This window comes from Carex rostrata, chromosome 23, assembly GCF_964058835.1.
Source record: "Carex rostrata chromosome 23, lpCarRost1.2, whole genome shotgun sequence".
NCBI classification, from domain to species: domain Eukaryota; kingdom Viridiplantae; phylum Streptophyta; class Magnoliopsida; order Poales; family Cyperaceae; genus Carex; species Carex rostrata.
Window position 1 is genome coordinate 1,905,105 of NC_135940.1, and position 22,140 is coordinate 1,927,244.

The 22,140-nt window shown below is 32.0% G+C and overlaps 2 protein-coding genes across 2 annotated transcripts; both read right to left on the minus strand.

The window, feature by feature from the left end:
• Positions 1-549: 549 nt before the first annotated feature.
• On the minus strand, positions 550-4,508 carry LOC144574911 (Transmembrane proteins 14C). The gene is made up of 7 exons (XM_078325014.1): positions 4,144-4,508; positions 2,597-2,981; positions 1,958-2,125; positions 1,324-1,370; positions 1,191-1,228; positions 917-1,026; positions 550-805 (listed from the first exon to the last, which is right to left on the minus strand). Exons 1-6 carry the CDS (start codon positions 4,348-4,350, stop codon positions 936-938), a joined length of 936 nt encoding a protein of 311 aa, XP_078181140.1. The 5' UTR covers positions 4,351-4,508; the 3' UTR covers positions 550-805; positions 917-935.
• Positions 4,509-7,103: 2,595 nt separating this feature from the next.
• On the minus strand, positions 7,104-10,289 carry LOC144574730 (elongation factor P (EF-P) family protein). The gene is made up of 7 exons (XM_078324772.1): positions 10,089-10,289; positions 9,912-9,989; positions 9,183-9,289; positions 8,782-8,859; positions 8,574-8,675; positions 8,304-8,385; positions 7,104-7,451 (listed from the first exon to the last, which is right to left on the minus strand). Exons 1-7 carry the CDS (start codon positions 10,285-10,287, stop codon positions 7,333-7,335), a joined length of 765 nt encoding a protein of 254 aa, XP_078180898.1. The 5' UTR covers positions 10,288-10,289; the 3' UTR covers positions 7,104-7,332.
• Between the last annotated feature and the right edge of the window lie 11,851 nt (positions 10,290-22,140).

Consider the following 22,140-nt stretch of genomic DNA (forward strand, 5'->3'; position numbering starts at 1 on the left):
GTCATCACTGTTGAATCAGAGATAAGATAGGCTTAACATTATTCCCTTGATAGCTATACCAGACATACATGAACATACAATATCATAACTCACAAGTTTGTCAAATTTTGATTTGGATCCGGACTCTTATATCAGAATCCGGTCCAAGTTGAAAATTCACATGACCTTAATAGTCGTGTCAAAGCTGATCAGACAGTCCATATTCAAACTCAAAATCTAAGGGTTTTTTTTTTTTTTATGAGAATAAATCTAGGTTACTTTTGGGGATCCGAACGTGAACTCATGCTGTCTTGTAAGAAAGTGTTAAAGTACCTAATTGACTCCATTTTTCTGTTTGTCTTGTAAGAAAGGGTAGTATATTGTAGTGTAGGAAATACAAATTTAGGCAGTTAAGCTTTTCAAGCTTGAGAGAATGCAAGTACTTCAGGAGATTCTGACTGAAGGAAAATAATATAATAATTTTTAACATCAATTAGATCCTCCAACATAATGCGCTTTATCTTCTAATAAAAGAGAATTGAAAGACAGAAAAGGGGAAAATGATTTAACAACACGAATTCAGATATACATTAATTAAACAAAGCGCGCTGCTGCACTGGATCCAAGACACAAGGTAGTACAAAACATATTCCAATCGCCACTATATTCTGGGAAAAGGTAAAAATAACATATTATCATAGCAAGAAACGAACAAATCACAGCTCATGCACGTTCAGCAGCAGAGAAAAGTCACTGAGCTCTCCATTTATTCCACAAAACCTTTTGAGCCTTCAGTATATCTTTAAATCTATCGCCACAGAATATCCTGGTTAAAACAAAAGAAAGGGCATAGTTGCAAACCTAGATGATTATATTTTATTTCACATCAAACCATTTCATACAATGTACAAAACAAGTGATGTCTAAAAGCAAGTACCTAATTGAAATTGAGGATTCTAATCTTCTGAGATCGGCTGACTGGTGGGAACCTTACTTTGTTCACCTCTTTTGAACATCGTATACACGAAAAATCCTGCTGCTGCTGCACTGCAAAAACGATAGAGAACAAAAGAAGAACAAATAAGAAACACCGTCAAAATATTTTTCACTCATAGTTTTAGATGAGTCTCTATTTCTTTCCCAAATATATTACTAAACTGACCATAGTAATAAATCATAAAACAATTAACAATTGAAGAGAGATTTCTTACCTGATGAGCACGCGTATTAAGCTTATCAACATGAAACCCTTCAATACAAAATGATCCAAATTAATTAATAAATATTTCATGCATCCATAATTTTGCATTACATAACATTAAAGCAAATATAATAATAATTTACCTGCCTAAAGACCATTAGTTCCCTTAAGAAAATCACAGTTGCAATTGCTGCAGGATCAAAAGTTCAGACAATTAATAATAACATACTTCAAAAATGGATAAATAAATGAAACAAGTCAATTAAGTGTTCCAGATTACGTTAATCCTTGGATTATGATAAATACTAATAGCCCCAGTTAAAGACATGGACTAAGCCTGAGTATGCAATTAAGCTTCCATTGACATACTATAGTCCAAATCTAACTTCAAACTTGTTCTTCATTTTAAAAAATATGCTTCAGTCAAAACTCAATATCATCTATTGTAGCCTCTATTTACCTCAATTGTTTTCAACACAACATGTTAATACAATATGAACTAACAAAGTGTACAATGTGAAAAACATGGGGTTGTGTTTTGTGCCGGTCAACACAACACATGTAATTACACTTCAACAAAGACTGACTTATCCTTTCAACTATAATCACAATTTAACTGAGTGAACACAATTTATCCATCATATAGCTTGCCATAGAGGCATGACAGATACTTCTATTTTGCATATATACATAAAGCGTTGATGTTTTGCAAAGACAGACATGAAATTATTGCATTAAGGGGAAAAAAAAGATAGTTCAAGGTCACAGTATAATTACCAGTTTGCCCTTGGAAAAGAAGTAGAGATCCATGACCACTATTATAAGAGCGCTTACTACATATAGCTAAGGCCACAAGAGCACCACCAAGAATTATACCAAACCGAACAGCAGCAATACTTCCAGTTAGCATGAAAGACAAAAGGCCCCCTATGGCCAGGTATGACCCTGCCATTTATATACATTTTATCAGATAGGATAGGATGCATTTCTGAGTCAATAAATAAATAAAGGAGATATTCTTGGTTCATTTTGTAAGGCTACTAAATAATAGTCCTGAGCACAACGTTACGGTATTGTACTGGTACCATTAGTTCTAGCAGTCACAGAAAATTGGGTAATATTAGTTCTAGTATTCTGACCAAAGGTTTAAATAGCGTTTATCACGTCATAGTGGAACAGCTAAAAAAACGGTGCTACGCCCCATATTGCGCCGCTATAGCACCGATAGCGCCATAGCTTTTATGGTCCAAAAACGCTATAGCGCGCTATTTAAAACCCTGATCCTGACACACACCATTATTGCTGTTTTTACTATTTTTTATATCTAATAGGTAATATTAGCTCTAGTATCCTGCCTTCAAAGTTCAAATAATTCAAATAATCTTATATATAAGAAGCTAGCATCCTAACACATACCATAAACAACTCCGACATGATAATCTCTGACATCATCAATGTTCTTCACCTCAGAGCTCTCTCTGAAAACCCCGACCAATTCCTTGGTTGATTCGGGTGGGTTTTCAGAAACCCTAGCTAGATACTCCTGCCCCTCTTCACTAATTTCTTTTGCTATTTTACTTATATCCTTTTGGGCCTTTTTGGCTTCAATTTGTAATTTTTCTGACAATGTCAACAGCACCTCTGAGGCCTTCTTGGAGTATACTTCATATGCCTCTTCTGACATGGCTTTAAGTTTGATAGCTTCTGATTTGAAATAATCAAGAGATTCCTTCCATGCTTCTTGCGAATTGTCGATTTTTATGTCACTTTCATTTTTCTTTTCTACATCATCAACTGGTTGCTGTAACAAAGGAAAATCAAACTTAATTACTTACTGTTTTTAAGTGAATACCTAATATAAGATGCACCTCTATAGAGGGAAAAGGACTCATACAGTTTAAGAACAATGCATCTTATACAGTCAGCATTCTAGAGTTTCTTAAAGGTGGAGATATATGATTTATTTTTCTCATGATTAACAGTCACATGATAGCCTAACAGGAAAATCATGTAATTTAGGAAGGAACAATTTCTCTTAGATTAGTTTTACAAACATACAATCAGATTTCAGTGACAAAAAAGGATCCAAAGCAAAAGGAAAGCTTTCTTATAATCAGTAAAAACTTTACGCCTTCTCATTTTTTTTATTGAAATGATATAATATTAGGAAGCAATCAAGAAAAATATGGGCTTAGTAGGAAATTGAAATGAATTTTGATCTTATAACTTGCAAGGTTGATTTTTTATCACTAATTAATGTTTTGAGTGCATGAAAAGAAAAGAATAAATTTTCACTTTACAAAGCCTAGAAAAAAGAAAAGCAATTAACTTATAAAAGGGAACTTCTTTTCTTACAACAGAAGAAATGCATAATAGGAACCATTACAAAAGTAAGGAACACATTCCAATAAAATGTTAAAAATATTCTAATTTGAAAAATATAAACCTTCCAAAATGCATTGATAAAACAGCAATATCAATAAGGTATGCAATTTTATTAACTTACTAGAGTTCCAAAACATGAAACTTAAATTCTCGAGAATAAGTATAGCAAAGTGGTCTACCTTTATCCTCTCCAAACAAAGATTAACATAATTTTTAATAAACAAAAATTAAAGTAATAATTAAGCTTGGAAAAATCCATTAAGATATTGCATTGTTGTAAAAAATAAAAATACACACGAATAAAGTGCCACAAGTCATTCATAATTCTAGGCTAATTAAATATAGTCAGAGAAGAACTGACATTCTATAATACTGGTTTATTGGAATAAATGTCAATCAAATCTAGTTCCATTCCAACAAGCCTGTTTCTTGGAATTAGTTAATTATCCAAAGATACTTCTCAGCAATTTATAAACAATCCAAGAGGTTGATCCGCAAAAGAAACCATCAATGGATAACTACCATGCAATGATTAAAAAAAAAAAAAATAGAAACAGAAGAGATAACAGAAAACGAACCGAGTCATCGTGAGAAGCCGCGAAGGAAATAAGACGGGAGACACCACGGCGGTCAACGTGGATGCTCCTACGACACGTGGCGAGTTGCAATTGGGCCAAATTCAAACGGCGGAGGCACACCGGAGCTGAGGCACCGCGAAGATGAGACCTGGAGATGCAATTGGGGTTTTTCAGAGACACAAAGCTCCTCTGGAGAGAGAAAGCCATCGGGTAATTGAGATTTGAGAGAGTGAGAGAGAGAGAGAGAAATAGGAGAGAGAAAGTAGAGGCGCTATTTAGGTAGGTTAATAAGAGAGAATTAACAGGCGGCGAGTTCGAAGAAAGAGAAAATGAGCGAGCTTTGATATCGCTTTTGCGCTTTTGGGGTTTTCAGGAGGTTTTTCAGTCCGATTCCTGTGAAGCAACTCAAAATTTGAGTTTAGATCCGGATCGTCTGATAAGAATTCAGCCTAATCCTGTCCGAGGTGAACGGACGGGGATTTTTAATATTCATGCAAAAACAAATCGGACGGTCCCGATCTAAACTCAAAATTTGAGTTATTTAAGAACACATTTGGCAACATATGGAATAGTTAAATAACAGAGAAAAAAAAAGTATTGGAATAGGTTTCTATTTCATACTATTATGGTTGTATTTCATTAATGGTAAAAGAGTAGTTATTAATAAATTAATTCATCTTTTGAAAAATATTGATTTCTCTATTTTATCATTCTCATGAAATAAAAAAGAGTAAATTTCGCTGGAGGTCACTAAATTTTGTTATTTGTCTCGAATTGGTCACTCAAGTTTGATTTGTCCATTTTTAGTCACTCAACTTTGTTATTTGTTCTAATCAAGTCACTCTATATTTTTTCATCCAAAATCTTAACGGAATATTCCTATTCCGTCCAAAATATTAACGGAATATACTCATTTCATCCAAAATATTAACATAATGAGCATATTTCATCCAAAGTACTAACGGAATGAGCATATTCCGTTAGCATTTTGGATGAAAAAAGTATAAAGGAACTTGATTGGGACAAATAACAAAGTTGAGTGACTAAAAATGAACAAATCAAACTTTAAGTGACCAATTCGTGACAAATAACAAAGTTTAGTGACCTATGACGAAATTTACCCTAAAAAAATGACTCATAAAAAAATAGAAAATGAATCAAAAATGTAAAACACATAAACTTAACTACAAAAGTTTAAATCCAATTTTACTTATCTCAATTCTACAATTCTACAGGTCTGGGCGTTATTTCGCATTAGTCAGTTGATCATATCGAGTTTTTGCAATTGATTTATATTTGGCAAAGTAAAATATTAGCTATTCGTATATAATTATGCTCATTGATTGTACTCTGGTCCTTGATTGTGAGCCATTGATTGTGAACCTTGATTGTGAACCTTAATAATATATTAGTTATATTAGGCTCATTTATATTTAGAACCGAAATAACTGAACCGATCGAACTTTTTATATTATGAATTTGGTCCGGACCGTTCCAGTTTATTTCTTAATACCCCAGTTTATTTCTTAATCAAATTCTTTAAATACTTCTATTTATTTATTAATATTCTAATTTATTTCTTAATAACCCGGTTTATTTCTTAATACACTTCGGTTTATTATAAGTCAATTGCTTTAAACAAAAAAATTAATATATTTCGGTTTGAACAGAACAAACTGAAATAAAACTTTAGTTCGGTTTGATTCGGTTGCAATGCTAAATCGGTTCAGTTCTATTTTTAAAACCGAATTATAACTTTGGTTTGCCTAATTTGGTTCGGTTTCAACCGAACCGATGAACACCCCTAGTTGTACTCTGGCCCTTGAGTTGTAATGAATCAGTGCGGCTCATGAGTCATGAGCCGTAACGAGTCACTGTGTCTTTATTAATTTGGATAATTTGCAAAAACCGATGCTACTGTTTATTTTAATGCTATGAAGAAAAGAATAGTTAGTGACCATAGAGTGGAATAGACTGCTTTAAATGATAGAGCTAGTTTTATGTAGTATTATATAATGAGTAGAACCAGGGTGCTCTTAAGCTCACCAAAGTGTTTGGTGAGCTTGAGTCTAAAACCCACCAAATCGATTTTAAATGATGAATCCGAACCGTTGAAACCCGCCTACCTTACGTGTGATGCGTCTACATGTGAAATTTTTAAACATTCGAATTAATTTAGTATAAAGTCAAGCGGTCAAAAAATGTTCAAAAAATGAATGCACTAAAATTAATTTATTAACCTTCTAATTTTGACCGATTGACTTTATACTAAACTAATTCGAATGTTTAAAAATTTCATATGTAGACACATCACACGTAAGGTAGGCGGGTTTCAACGGTTCGGATTCGTCATTTAAAATCGATTTGATGGGTTTTGAAGTCAAGCTCACCAAACACTTTGGTGAGCTTAAGAGCACCCTAGTTCTACTCTTATATAATTGCATCAGAAGTGGTTATTGTACAAATGTTTGTATTTTTATCGAAATTATAAATAGTTCACATTACACTTTCTCACGTGTGAATCGTCCATTACAGAAAGGGAACGTGGCACCACAAAGAGAACCAAGAAAGAATTTGATACGTAGCTTCCATAAGCTACAGATGGAATAAATGTGCAAATTAAGTAGCAAGCAATACATAGAACTCGAAAATAAAAATAAAAATACCGTCTAAGAAGCCTTAGTTGAAGTTTGAACACGAAATACTACATAACAAATAAAGAGAAATTTTTCACAAAAGGAATTATTTCAGTGTTCATGAAGACTCCCTTTTTCATCGCAAATTAAACTCAAATTGAAGCTATGTGAGTAAAGTATCGTTTCTAATTAAGCATTAGCCGCTTTACAAGCCATTTATTCGAGTTACTTATCAGAGCTGTATTTTTTTATTTTTTATTATTTGATATTAGTAACATAACAAATATATGTTGGTTTTTCAAAACTTGTTGTCAATTATCAAAATACGGAAAAAAGTAGCGGGTTTGATAAGCAGAATAATTCAATAACTAACATGTTGGTACTAACAAATAATTGTTGGAGGCTATACCATGAAATATGCCATCATAATGCATTCTGTTGAGTAGAGTTGCAATCATTTAATGTTAAAAAAACAAAATAAATCAACGGATGGGAAAAGGACTCTAGCAGAAAAATAATTAAACAAAAAGTAAATAGATGTGTAGAAAACTGTCTAGGCCCGGCTGACATATTGGCCTGATCTGGTATCCACCACCACATTATCTCCACTTTTCACAAAAGCTGGTACGTTTATTAAAACACCTGTCTCGAGTTTTGCTGGCCTCGATCCCGCTGCCAGGTAAGCATTTTGTCAGTGCAATTTACATATTGTGTGGTACATTACATACCGCGCTACCATTTACATATTTTATGTGGTACATACTCTAGGGGTGTTCATTGGGTCGTTTAGTTAAAACCGAATTAAAATAGTAAAGCAACATTTTATTTGGTTTTCAAAAATATAACCAAACCAACCGAATTAAACTTGTTAACCGAATAAGAATTGAACCAAAATAATAAAGAAAATTTTTGTTTGTTCGGTCGAAATAAGAGAGATTAAAAATTTTAAAAGGTCAAAACTCAATACATACACAAATACACATTGTTTTATTCCATACAAAATATGTAGATGTCCTAAAATATCCAAACCAAAATTTCTCTTCATTAGTCCAAAAACCGAAACATGGATTTGAACCATATAGAGTTCGGTCGGCTCAATCTTTTCAATTTTGAAAAATCTAAACCGAACCAAATATAAAAAACCAAAAGTAATTCAAAAATTCACCTAACCAATCCATTTAAACCAAAAAACCAAACCATTTAATCCAAAAAATTCAATTTGGATGAAAACCGAATAAACCGGAACTAATGAATACCCCTATGTATGGCTGGATGTATCCAGCAAAATATTATAGTTTTGCAATGTACTGTGCTGGTCTGCTCTTGTGCGTTTTTTTCTGGTACTGGTATAATAATGCTGGTATGGTAATAACACAATATGCACTGGTTTTATAGCTGTATGCTACCACAAGTTTGGCATTGCCTTCTATTAAATTTATTCAGCAAGTGATATATTCACCATCAAAACAATACTAACAAATAAGTAACAAAAAATGAAATAACATGTATTAGAGAAATACATACTTCCCTTGGCATCGCCTTTAACATCACCTTCAGCTTCTACAACCTTTAATGCGACATTTACGGGGAGGTCAAAACCAATTACCTGCGATTTGAGGAAAACACTTATTTTCCATATTTTATAATACAAAAACATGGTTTATAAGTTTTTTTTTTTTTCCTAGGGCTTGACAGCTTAGTAAAAATTTGCAATCTTTCTCACTCGCTTTATCATACACAAGCGCACGTGCACACACACAGAAGGAAAAAATGAAACAGAAAAGGCACTAATACATTTCCATTCCAGAAGAGAAGAGTGCACTCAGTGCCTTCTTTAAGAAACATTCTTTTGTCGCCTACGTTTTGCTCATTCAACCTTATTTCTTCAAAAGTGGTCTGAGTTATACACATTTAATTGTTAAAAAAATATTGACATAAGCAGCCACAATACAAATGGAACAAATTGAACCGAAATAAAATCAAAAGAACAGAAAGGGAGTACCAGATCCATGAAAACAAACTCATCACCATCCTTGTATGTATATTGCTTCGTTTCTTTCAATATGTTTGCCTCATCTAACTGCAAGCAAAAAATTTATATATCAATGTTGTTAGCTATCCTTGGCATGCTACCAGCCAATTATGGGATATTATCTAGAGACCAGACAATGACTAGTACCAGTAGTATATAGTCTTTGTTCAAGCTCAGTTTTCAATGGGAGATGTATCTATTCTGGTACTGAAACCTCTAATTAAGATTATAGCGATGAACCCTCCTAATTTCAAATTAAACCACTAGAAATATAATTGAGAGCACTGTGATAACTGGTAACTTCTATTTTTCTATTCTAAAAAAACTATTTAATGAATAATAAAGGTAGAAGTTAAAAAGCTATAGTTTACCGTACTTCCAGCCCTAAAGGTTTTCTCAACTGTGTTGCCTGAGAGGTAGTTTTTCATTTTAGTCCTTATGAATGCTGCACCTTTACCAGGCTTCACGTGCAAAAACTCTAAAAATTAAAAAAGAAAATGAAAAATAAAACAACTCTGTTTCTTATAGATGTATGTTGTAGTTCAGTGATTTTGTTTTTAGCATGAGTTGTAAACTTGTAATGCAGGGAGTAAGATATGGTTTTGTTTCTAATAGGCTGGTACAGTGGTACAGTTACTAGTTAAATGCAAAAGATGATCAGGCAATGAGAACCATCACATTCACATAAGAAACCATTCATGTGGAATTTACTAAAAAAATATTTTGTGCAGAACAAAATGAGAAAATTGGTTGGTTGCGCTATACCTGTTCACTTATTCTAATGGCTTACAAGATATTTCAATTAAGATACTAATAATTTTTTGCAACAAATGCTAATAAATTTGGTAATTTGCAATTGTGCCCCTGAAAATCAAGTATACCACCCCAATTTACAGGGAACTTGTTCATTCCTAACTGAATAGAACAATTTTTTGACAGCAGGAATTGCAAATGGCAAAATAAATTGCTTGCCTCCAGGACCAGGATGAGACTAACTGTTTCAATGTACTAGCCATTTTTTTTTTAAAAGTATTATTTTTCAAATAAGAAAAATCAATTACATTAAGAAAGGAAAGGGATATGGAGAGTAGAAACCAAACCAAGTACTTTCCAAGGAGCTCCATCTACCTCAATATTCACGCCAACTTTTATATCATTGCTTGACAGCGCATATACCTCTAAAAGTCCAAACGATACAATAAAACACACTTCAAACGAAATTCACACCTCCCCCGAAAAAGAAATAAGCACCCCAATTAGAGAGATAGAAAGATTACTTAATAATGGTGAGCGGAGAGAAATGAAGCGACGAAGTGCGCGAGGCGGTCTCAAGGGTGAAGAGAAACAGACGCGTCCATTGGTAGTGAAATGGAGAGATGCCATGTCTTCCTTTCCTCTCTGTCTCTCTCTCACGCTATCTGGTAATGGCGCGGAGGCACTGGCCGAACACTGCTTTGGTTGGATAAGAGAACACATTCCTCTGGAATTCGGATTGCATTACTGGTGCAATATGAACTTGGGCCTCTAAACAGGCTTCATTGGGCCTGATCAATTGCGGTCTTTATATTCAAAAATTGAAGCCCGTTAATATTTACAAAGGTCCTTGAAGGTGCGTTGAAGCCCGTGCAAGGTATGCGGGTCCTACTTGTCACTGTCAGTTAGTTATTTGCTGCTTCATAAAATCGCCATAGAACTTTGTGATTAAGAGCGTCTACGTTCCAACAACTCAAATGAGTTTTTAAATAAATCTAAAAAAAATCACTGTTTTTGATCAGTTAGTTATTTTCTCTAAAAAAAATAACAAAGTTGATCTGATGGTACTATGCATATCACGGGTTGTTACCGTGCTATGGCTTTATATTCGATTTTTCAAATCCTAACGGTTGATCCGAACCATTCATCTTGTTCTCCATATTAATATGTGTTTGGAGACCAAATTTTACATTTTTTGAAAAAAATTTATTATTTTTTTAGATATTTAGAAAATCACTTGATCTGAAAATTCTGGACCATCCAAAAACAGTGATTTTCAATAAATCTAAATAAATAGTAAAAAAATTTCAAAAAATATAAAATTTGGTCTCGAAACACATATTAATATGAAGAACAAAATGAACGGTTCGGATCGACCGTTAGGATTTGAAAACTTAAATATAGAGCCGTAGCACGGTAAGAAATCGTAATATGCATAGTACCATAGACTCACTCTTAAAAATTTCATTTGACGGAGAATTCAGATTTTTTTATCCCTGAATTTTTTGAAAAAAAAATATTAAAATTATCCGTAAGCTTTTAAAAAGAAGTCAGATTAGTTTTAAACATTAAATAAGATAAATAAAGTTGATCTCTAAATTTCAATATAGATCAAATTGGTCCTTTTAAGTTTTAAAAAGGAAAATTAGAAGGATTAATTTGATTACAGGTGGCAATGGCAGGTTGGTCTAATATCGAGTCGGAGTCCATTTGTCTTTGGAGAATTGTCGGATCAATATATAATCGGATTTTGGATAAACTAATATTTAATCATGTTTGTCTTGAGTCGTCTCAGACAGATCGGATCATATTCAAGTTAAAGACTTTAAAAAAAAAAACTAATTACTGTGTGATTAATTAGGGATTTCTAACAAATAATGGTTCTGACCATTATTAAGGTTACTTGATGCTTCTATTTCCTTAAATGATAGACTCCTTGTGAAATTATTAAGGGGAGCTATATTATGGAATGTATGGTTATAAAGAAATAAAGTTATTTCTGCTAAATCATTAGGGTTTAAGATAATCTCTTTAGCTACTTTTTGGTGTAAGTCTAGCTCTGATAATTCATATTTAAAATTAAGTCTAATGCTTCCATGTGATGTTAAGGACCTTCCAGATCATATACTGGAGGAAGAAGAGGTATCCATTCAAGCTCTTGGAGCTGGCAACCCACCAGATCATATGTCTGGAGACGAGATGTCGGATGAGAATCTCTTGGATTACTAGTCTCCTATGATATGATTGCTTTTTGAGACTTTTATTTTGCTTAGTATTCATTTTGTTTCCAGTTTAGCTTTTGATGTAGTACTATCTCTCCTTGTATGCTTTTATGTTTGTTGATGATGACTTGATGTATGACTTTTCATATTTGATTTTGGTACCTATTTTAGGTACCATATCAGGTATGCTTTGATTTCTATGAAATCGGTGGTAATACCACTATTTTTCAAAAAAAAAAAAAAAATGGTTCTGTGATATGTATGTCTTTGCTGATTTTAACAATATTTTAACTGTGTGATTTTTTCTTTAATTGCTACGAGCTTTCCCTCAAAAAAATATATCAAATTTTAACGAAAAAATGTATAAATTGAGAAGGTTTAAAGTGGCTCTATTTTTTAACCTCCGTTATGCTTTTGCTTTTAAAATTTTTAATAACAAAAAATATAAAATGTATATATCAAAACAAAAATGTTAGATCGTAAATGCATATAAAAGTTATTACTTTATTATTTTGTTTTCATATGAATTAATAAATTAGTTTAGAAATAAAGCATAATAGAAACACAAAAACAAAAGTGTTTAAACTTTAAACCATCATCATATTGATTTATATGAGGTTGAAGCGTCAACAAAGAAATTGACTTCCAATAAACTTATGTTTATTCGTTGATCAATTTTTTTTTCTTTAGTAGATAACATTTTTAAAACCAAGAGTGAGTCTATGGTACTATGCATATCATGGGTTGTTACCGTGCTACGGCTCTATATTTGAGTTTTCAAATCCTAACGGTCGATCCGAACCGTTCATCTTGTTCTCCATATTAATATGTGTTTGGAGACCAAATTTTACATTTTTGAAATTTTTTTACTATTTTTTTAGATATTTAGAAAATCACTTGATCTGAAAATTCTGGACCATCCAAAAACAGTGATTTTTAATAAATCTAAAAAAATAGTAAAAAAATTTCAAAAAATGTAAAATTTGGTCTCCAAACACATATTAATATGGAGAACAAGATGAACGGTTCGGATCGACCATTAGGATTTGAAAACTCAAATATAGAGCCGTAGCACGGTGCCAAATCGTAATATGCATAGTACCATAGACTCACTCTAAAACCAATCATGGTAGGATTTTTTTTTTTTATATATACTTAGTAGTAGCTACCAAGTTATGGTAGGATTTATTATGTTTTCTTTTTTTTGAAATCATGGGTTAAGGTCAAGTCACCTAACACATTTTCAAATATTTGTGTATATTACAAAGGACTACATCATTTTGTAAATTTCGAACCTATGGATCTCTCGTATAGGAGCCATTTGTCTTTGCCATCAGACTAAAGACAATTTCTTGGTAAATTTTGTTATTGAAATGACTATAGTCATTCAAGAAATAAACAGTGATTTTTCTAAACAATCTAATTAATATTGATTATAAAACCAATGGCTGATTCTGAAAACCTTTTGTTATACTTGTACTACAAGTTGTTTTTAAAACATATACAATTTTATACTCTTTTTAATTTTAGTTGTATTTAGATTTATGATGAGATTAACCTCCGTTACGCAGTTATCTTTTCTCAAATTCCATTCATCATATGGATTTGCTGACAAATACTAATTTCCTGAGATCTTATATATAGTGAACTGAACCTATGTTTTATGATAAATTGTTGAAGATCAAGAAAGGCACTTTAAACATGTCAGCTCAAGTGAAACTTGCGTGTCATGCTTCATAATTTAATTATGTAACATGCATGATGAGAAATTTCTTATGATTTATCACTATAAATGAAGAAAGATATTATATTTTACAGTATATTTTCTGTGGTCATTAGAGGATAATTAATTAAATCATTTTAAAATATCACGTGCCTTTGGTCAGGTTTCTTTGTCACATATGTTAAGTTTGTATTCTTTGGAACAATATATATATTACCGTTAGCGTCCAAGTTCGACTCTGTTCAATGCTGAATAAGAAACAATTTTTTTTTTTTTTTTAGTAATTTAGTCCGACTCTGTTCAGCATTGAAAATTACAAGTTTTCAAAACGAACAACAAATATTACCGTTGGCGTCCAAGTAACCAAGTCCTCTAACACCATCAATTTTCGGGATTTATAATACAAAGTTTGTTACATAATTGACATATTAATACCTTCTTATGTACTTAAAATTTCAAGCTTAGGTCGGACAACAATCATAGCTATTACGAGATGTCATTGGCACATAAATTAGTTGTATTAATTATTTTTTTTTTGAAAAATATTTTATAAATTAAAAACACTAATTAATATGTCAATGATATTTTTTTATCCGTTTAACAAATTAGTTGTATATTAAACTTCTTTTTTGAATAATATTTTATCAAAAACACAAATTGAAATGTCAATGATATTTTTTTAGGGTGTGTTTGGTTGAGTTTAGAATAGGTTATTCTTGAGGTTATATTGTTTGGAATAACATATTCGGTGTTTGGTGGGGTTATAATAGCTAGAATACGAAATACAACTTTTTTGTCTTATTAGAATTGGTTATTTCTAAGGGTTTTGAGATTTGGCGATTATAATAAGACAAAACAACAACTATTCTTGATTTTATTGTTCTAGCTATTTTTGTTTTGCAACTAAACATACCCTTATCCATTTATTCGATCCGTACCGTATTTAAAAAGACAAATAAGAATAAGAACCAAGCAAACCAGCTGAGCAGTCGTCATGGAAATGCTTCTATCTGATTCGTATTGTGCTCATTGACTATTTCACATCCTTCTCGGTACCGTAAAAGGGAATCTTTTAGAATTAGTGAATCTGAACCACAAGACTGATCCTGAAGAATTTAGGGCCCGATATAGGAGAAAAGTTTAGACCATTTATATATGAGACCGGCTAATACACTTGTAAGTACTTCAATACCACATGCTTATAAGTTATTTTTGTATTTTCAAAGTCTAAATTATTGATCCAAACTGTTCAACAAGATATTGATGAACCATAATTTGACGCATTATCTGACACATAGTTGACCCAAAATTTACCTTGATCATCATGTTTTGTTGCATTTTATTTATCGTTTCGTTTAATTTTAGTTAATGTTAGTTAAGACAAAAGATACTGCGCAAGTTATTAATTATTGCAGAATTGGAGCACGAAACCGCACGATTTGCTTGTGCACAAAAGATCAATGTTATCAAGCCGAATGGAGAAACAAATGGAGGAGATCAATCTTTGAATTCTCACCAATTAAATTTGGCAATTTATTTAGCTGGCCGATTAATGCGTGGATTTAGCATTCCATTTTGTTGGCGCTGCCAATTAAGGCATTTGGAATTATGCATTTTTGGAATTTGTATATTGGCGCATACTGGCCCATTTAATTTCTTACCAAAGATTTATTTGATGACATGATATATTCGGCTTTGGGGGGGAATCAGGGGGATCTTCACTTTAGCATTCTTTTTATTTTTCGTTACTGGGAATTATTGAGAGAGGTCGGCCAGAGGGAAAACCAGGGGAGAACATTTCATTTTGATAACGAGAAGTCAGAGGCAAATCGAAGAAACTGCACTTGATTAAGGGAGCCCTTATTCTTCTTTTTTTCTTTTATTTCTCTGATTTTAATGGAATCAAATATGATCTGTGCTTGTGTCGAAATTATGCTTGGCTAAACATTTTATCTAGGGATATGGGAGTAACTTGATATTTTTGTTATGTTAATTTAATTGTTTGAATTCTATTTGTGGTTGTGATGTTGATTTGTTTATGAATGTTTGCTTGGTTTGTTTAGTTATTTCTTATTTTATTAAGGGATCCACTAATAATAAATTGAGACCGAAAGGAGAAATTTATATTAGAAGTACTTTTTAAAATAGTGATAATTATGCAAATAATATTAGGTAAATTTGGTGATGGACTGAAGGAGAAATTGAATTGCTAGAACAACATAAACAAACTTAAGTACTCGGAGCTACGAAAGTAGTCCAAAAGGCTTTTGGGGAAAAACACGGGTTATCAATTAGCTTAATGGGTTTAGATTAAAACTGGTAAGCCACGAACGTAGGAGACCTATTTAATCTAGATACGGTGCGAAGCCACGAAAGTGGATAAACATCTACATTAGGATAACACCCCCTCAATAATTGTAACCCAAATATTATAAAAACAATTAGAAATACATAATTAAAAGTATCATAGTGAAACCATAACCCTAGATATCCATTCTCTCTGATTTATCTCGTTATTTACTGTTTCTGGAGTTCAATCTGCATTCTGTTGCATTCAGATAATTCAATCTGCATTCTGTCTGGAATTTAGGTTGAGTTTCTGGAATTTAGTCTGCATTAGTTTATAATTCATTCTGCATCTAGTTAATTCATCCAGCATTTTTATTCAGTTTATAAAAAATCACTCAATATCTGCTTGTCTAGATTACTGAAAACCGGTAAACCAATACTTGCAATACCTCTCTGTGGTTCGATACCCAAATTACTAAGCGATAAGGTCATGCGCTTGTGACCGAATTGTATTAGGATTAGGGATTAAATTGTTAAGCTACCAAAATACCATCAGATATCCATATTAAAACGTACTTAGAAACCAAATTTTATTTTTTTTTTGAAATTTTTTTTACTACTTTTAAGATAGATAGAAAATCAATTGATTTAGAAGATTTTGAACCATGAAAAATAATAATTTTCTACCTACCTTAAAAATAGTAACAAAATTTTAAAAAAATATATAAAATTTGGTCTCCAAACACATTTTAATATGAATATCATATTGAATGGTTTGAATCGACTATTTGGACTTTTAAAATGCAAAAATGACTGCATACGATAGTGAAGTACTTATGGAAGCGTATTAACAGGTCTCATTTTTTTTATTGATATGCTAAAAAATCATATCTATTTATAGAAAAGTTGGGTTCTTTATATATACAAAATTAGAATCCTAATATTTTTTTATTTTTTTTATTTTGGGTCCCTTGGATCTTGGGGTCCAAAGTGGTTGCCCTGAGTGCCCTACACTAAGATCAGCTCTGCTGAACCGTTCTTTTAACTTTGCACCAATCTCAAAGACCAAATAATATTGCCCCTGCTCTAAACTGAATCTCAAAGCAGATAAGAGTAAATCTCAAATCGTAAAATAAAAGAAATATTTTACACATATTAGAGAATTTTTTTTAAAAAAACCATCACCAAATCGTCGAAAACCAACTTGATGAGAATTTTTTTTACAAAAGTCATCACGACCGGATAGGGCTGTAAACGAGCTGGGCCTTAGCTCGGCTCGTTTATTTTGGCCCGAGCCTGGACCGAGCGAGCTGGACCTAGGTCATCCGAGCCAAAATCCCTGGCTCAGCTTGTGACAAGCTAGCCCGAGCTAGCTCACGAGCTGACGAGCTGGCTCGCTGGGCTTTATTGGACTATTATTATACAAATTCAAAAATAAAAAATAAGAAATCTCATTCAAAAAATTTAAGAAATTGTCCAGCAGACACATCTTCAAGCAACTAAAACCATATCCTTTCTTTCCAAATCGAAAATACATCAATTTTGCATAATTGCGCCTTTAAAAATGGGACTGGACTTAAAATTATATGGGACTAAACTCTAAATTCATTGTAGCTTAACGAGCCGAGCTGACCCCTGGCTCAGCTCATTTATTTTGGCCCAAGCCTGAGCCGAGCGAGCTATTAGAGAGCGAGCTAGAGATGAGCCACGAGCTTTTTTGACAGCCCTACGACCGGAAATGATCCTCGATATGTATGAAAATTTGAAAACCGAATATCATACTCGGTATTTAATACTACACAATGATTATGTTGGGTTTCGAGGAACGGTTCAAACCCATTTAATTAGATTAAGCTGCGGAAAGAGTAAAACAAAATTTTTTTTACATCTAACTTAAGCTACGGATTAAATGAATCAAGAAGATTCGTTTAATCCTATTTACAGATCTACTCCATAATTGATTTCCTAAAGCATTAAATCTATTTACAAATTAAATAGATTAATATAACAATTTATACCTTGATTCCAAATCTCAGTTGGAATGCAGACCGAGCGAGTAGAGCCTCACCAGGGATGGAATCGACTCGCAGTATCACACGTGTGATACCTCTATTGGTTATCCACCAGGACTAACCGGAGAGCGATTTATTTCTTCTGCCAGAAATACCGTAAACCGCGGAATTCTACAGAAACACTATTCACCGAAAAAGGGACAATTTAAATATATTTAAGAATGCAAGTTATTCCGTTTTACTAATAAAGCAAAACATGAAATACCGCAGAATCTAAAAATATATTTTTTCGAATCTCGTAATAACTGAAATCAGGGAAGAGAGGAAAAACCGATTAACGAAGTAATCAGATTAACATGTGAATTAGCAAATTTTCTCTCTACCCTCACCCCTCTATTTATAGTGTTTTGAGGATGTTCGCAAAAGACCAAAATACCCCTCAAAACAAATCTATTTACCAAAAACCCTTGACACCTCATCCTTTAATATGTGAAAAGACCAAAATACCCCTTCCACACCCTTCCACACTCTTCTCCATGCTTCTACACCCCTAAGGTGTCATGCAAGGTGGCATAGGTGTGAAATGACCATTTTGCCCTTGGCCCATTAAGGCATGAATAGTAAAAGGCTTTGATTTTGGGCTTTGACTTTGGGCCTTTAATTTTAATTAAGGCTTTGATTATTTTGGGCTTTTAAACCCATAATTCAAATCCATAATTAACAATTAAAATTCCAAATCATATATATATAATTGTCATGTACAATTATATTTCTTTTCGGTTATTGTTCGGTAACTTTTATACAACGTAACGTGTACGTTTATAAATTAACCGTTGTTTCTGCTTGTCATTCTAAATGACATTTATAATTTAATTATATCACGTATAATTAATTATAACCATCTTAATATTAATTATAATCAATTTATAATTAATCAGTAAGATTCTCCGAGTAGCTCCTATATGGTGTGACCCAATATGATCTGTGTTATGTTGGTAAACAGAGTTAAAACTGTTTTAACTTCTGTTAGTCATGGGTGGCATCTGGCAACACATCATGACCATCCAATTACACAGATGATGCTGTACTGTACAATATCACGATCCAGTAAACAATTTACTTGTGTCAGTTCTTCTGTCTCATAGCTATCAGATCAGTTTTAAGGTAGATATGTGTCATCCTTGTTAACTGTATCTTTTCTTGATCTTGAGTAGATTATCAAATATAATTACTCTTGTAATTATACCGCATGCAGATAATCTAACTCTATCAAGGGGCCCAGTGATGCTATAGCTCGTTTAGAGATACGAGGGACAAATAGTATTCTTGGCAGACTATCACTTCCTCAGCTAAGTTATATATATGGAAATGCTACCGTTATGGCTGCTTTTTACGGACAGCGTTAGATAGCACTCACTCATATATATTTCTTAGTGGGAACAATAAATACCTCATACTGTAGAACTTTGACACTGAATGAAAACATTAATGACACGAACACAATTCTATTTAATGTTTCATTCGGGGTCTGTCAAATACCATGTTCCTAGAACATGTATCTATGTGATTAAAATGACATCTCGTGTCAGGTGGTTTGTAAAACTTAACCATCTTTTAATCCACATACTAACCTTATAGCGGTAATTAGTGTTCCTGCTAATTACCTTGGTCAGTGACCTTTTAAGAGTATATATCATCTATATTATGGAGTTTCACAATTTCAGTCATGAACTCGAAATGATCCATAAATGCAATAATACTCAAGGCAACAAAATGATATATAAATAAACATTCAATTCATGAACAAAGCTTTATGATTAATTTATCGTATTATTGACTTCTAGATTATTACAAACTAACAGATTACACAGAGAACAACCTGTTTTAATTTAAAAATCATACCGAAAATGATAGCCGGTTTCCAATTTGTCAAACCAAACATGATTGCTAGTTTTCTATTTTTGTTTTTTGTTTTTTTTTCCAATTTATCAAACATGGCCGGTTTCTTACTTCTATTTGATTTTGTTATTTTTATTTAGAATAATTATATCATTCCCCTCAGTCCGTTCCTCCATTTATCCCCCCATTCTTTCTCTCCAAATTAACTTCCTTAACTGTCTTTTATCCCCCATTAATTCCGCTAAGAATTTTCATTTAACCCCACATTAATTACTGTCCTTTAATAACAATTCTCGCATTAATTATTGTCCTTTTAATAATAACCCTCACATTAATTATACTGTGCTCTAATAACAATCCCCACATTAATTATACTGTCTTTTAATAACAATTCCCACTAACAATTATTTATCTGTTTGTTGATGTTTAAGAAAGTATTTACCATTGTTCTGACAAGTATTTATCATTGTCCCTGACATAATAATACTTTGATTTGATTAAACATTACTTATTGACAAGTTTAAGAACAAAATTCAAGAAAGTATTTATCATTATGTCAGAGAAGTATTTATCACTGTCTTTGACGTACATATGTTTTACTAAAAATTGCAACTATGTCTGAGAAATATTTATCCATGTAACATAAAGTATTTATCATCATAGTTGAGAAGTATTTATCATTGATATTTTACTGAAAGTTACAATTATGTCTGAGAAGTATTTATCCATGTAACATAAAATATTTATCCATGTAACATAAAATATTTATCATTATGTCTTAAAAATATTTATTATTAGGTGAGGTGATTGTTTATTTAATGGTCTCCAGTTTTGAGGGACAATAAAAAAAAAAATTTTGTGCGGGGATAACTGACAAGTATTTATGAGGGGATTGTTTATTTAATGGTCCCCAGTTGTGCGGTGACGATTCAAAAAAAAAAAAAAAAATTGTGCAGGGACCATTGATGAATTGATTTATTTTTTCATAACTAGAGATCATTGCATAATGATTAATACTTTGAAAATTCAAGATAAATACTTTGATGCTTCAAGTTAAATACTAACAGTTTACGAAATGCTTATTAATGACTGAGTAGTTTTCCCATAAATTTTTTTGGCAATTTGTGCGGGGATTGTTATCAAGATCCTTTTATTTAATATCCAAACTTTACAAACTGGAGATGGAGCTTAGTTTCTTTCTCTTCAATTTCAAAATTTTAACGGTCGATCTGAACCGTTCATCTTGTTCTCCATATTAATATGTGTTTGGAGATCAAATTTTATATTTTTTGGAAATTTTTTACTATTTTTTTTAGATAGGTAGAAAATCAAATATATGAATGGTGCATAATTTTTTAGATCAAGTGATTAAATTGTTTTTAGTTTAAGAAGACACTTTTAAACCTTTCTCAAATAAAATAAAATAAAATAAGGCACTTTAAACATGCAATTGTCAAGTAAAATTTGTGTGACGTGATTCATAATTTAATTATGTAATACTCTTAGAATTTCTTATGATTTAATAGTATAAATGAAGGATAGATATTATATTTAACAGTCAATATTTTCTATAATCAATTGATGGAAGTGTATGACAATTTCTGACAATTTCAGGCCAATTTGTTCAAACTAAGTTATTAGAGGATAATCAATTAAATAATTTTTAAATAATATTTTAGTTCGACTATATGCCTCTGGTTCATGTTCGTCTGACACACATGCCGAGTTTTAACCCATAGAGACTCTTTTGCACTGAAAATTTCAACCACGAAATGAATAACGAACAACCACCGTGTTTCTTGCTTTGTCTCTTGTTTGTCAAATATGCATGCATTCAAATAAAAAAAAAGAGAAGAAGATCAGTATTAATTTGAAATGCTGAACACACACACATATAACATAATAGGTCTCTTTGCACCAATTTAGTTGCACCTATTCAGAAAGATTGCATAATTTTGACCCAAATATATGCAACCTAATAATTTGAGCATGTAGAACATTTCCATCACATTGTGATTGTATGCAAAAAGTAAAAAATAAAAAGAATTTTGCAATCTAATTTCCGTGAATTTTTTTTTTCCATCTTATACGTTTTTATGATAGAAATGAATGAGTTCTGTATTTTTTTTCATAAGATTAATTAATCAATAAAAATTATGCACATAGTATTATTTTTTCCAGCGGGTATCAGCATGAAGTTTGATCTAAACCGTTCGATCCGGGTTGAATTCGTATGAGTAGATATAAATCTGCATTAATATTAACCGTCTTGTAAATATAAATTGTTTGTTGAATGAGGATTGATATGTATCAAGCACGACACATCAAAGGACATAGCATGTGATGCGCCTTCATATTTTTTCAAATATATATTTTTTTCTTAGTAAAATATCATTAAAAATGTATGAAAAAAGTGGAAAATTGAAAAAAA

Bases quoted from the DNA above. Each gene is read 5' to 3' on its own strand.
- LOC144574911 (XM_078325014.1), bottom strand. From the start codon at position 4,350: ATGGCTTTCTCTCTCCAGAGGAGCTTTGTGTCTCTGAAAAACCCCAAT. The intron at 1,371-1,957 runs GTAATTATACTG...TTGATCCTGCAG, and splicing joins TCTTTTCCAAGGGCAAACTG to CAATTGCAACTGTGATTTTC. The intron at 1,229-1,323 runs GTAAATTATTAT...TTTGTATTGAAG, and splicing joins AACTAATGGTCTTTAGGCAG to GGTTTCATGTTGATAAGCTT.
- LOC144574730 (XM_078324772.1), bottom strand. From the start codon at position 10,287: ATGTGTTCTCTTATCCAACCAAAGCAGTGTTCGGCCAGTGCCTCCGCG. The intron at 9,290-9,911 runs GTTTGGTTTCTA...TTTAATTTTTAG, and splicing joins AGCTCCTTGGAAAGTACTTG to AGTTTTTGCACGTGAAGCCT. The intron at 7,452-8,303 runs GTATGTATTTCT...CTTACCTGGCAG, and splicing joins TAAAGGCGATGCCAAGGGAA to CGGGATCGAGGCCAGCAAAA.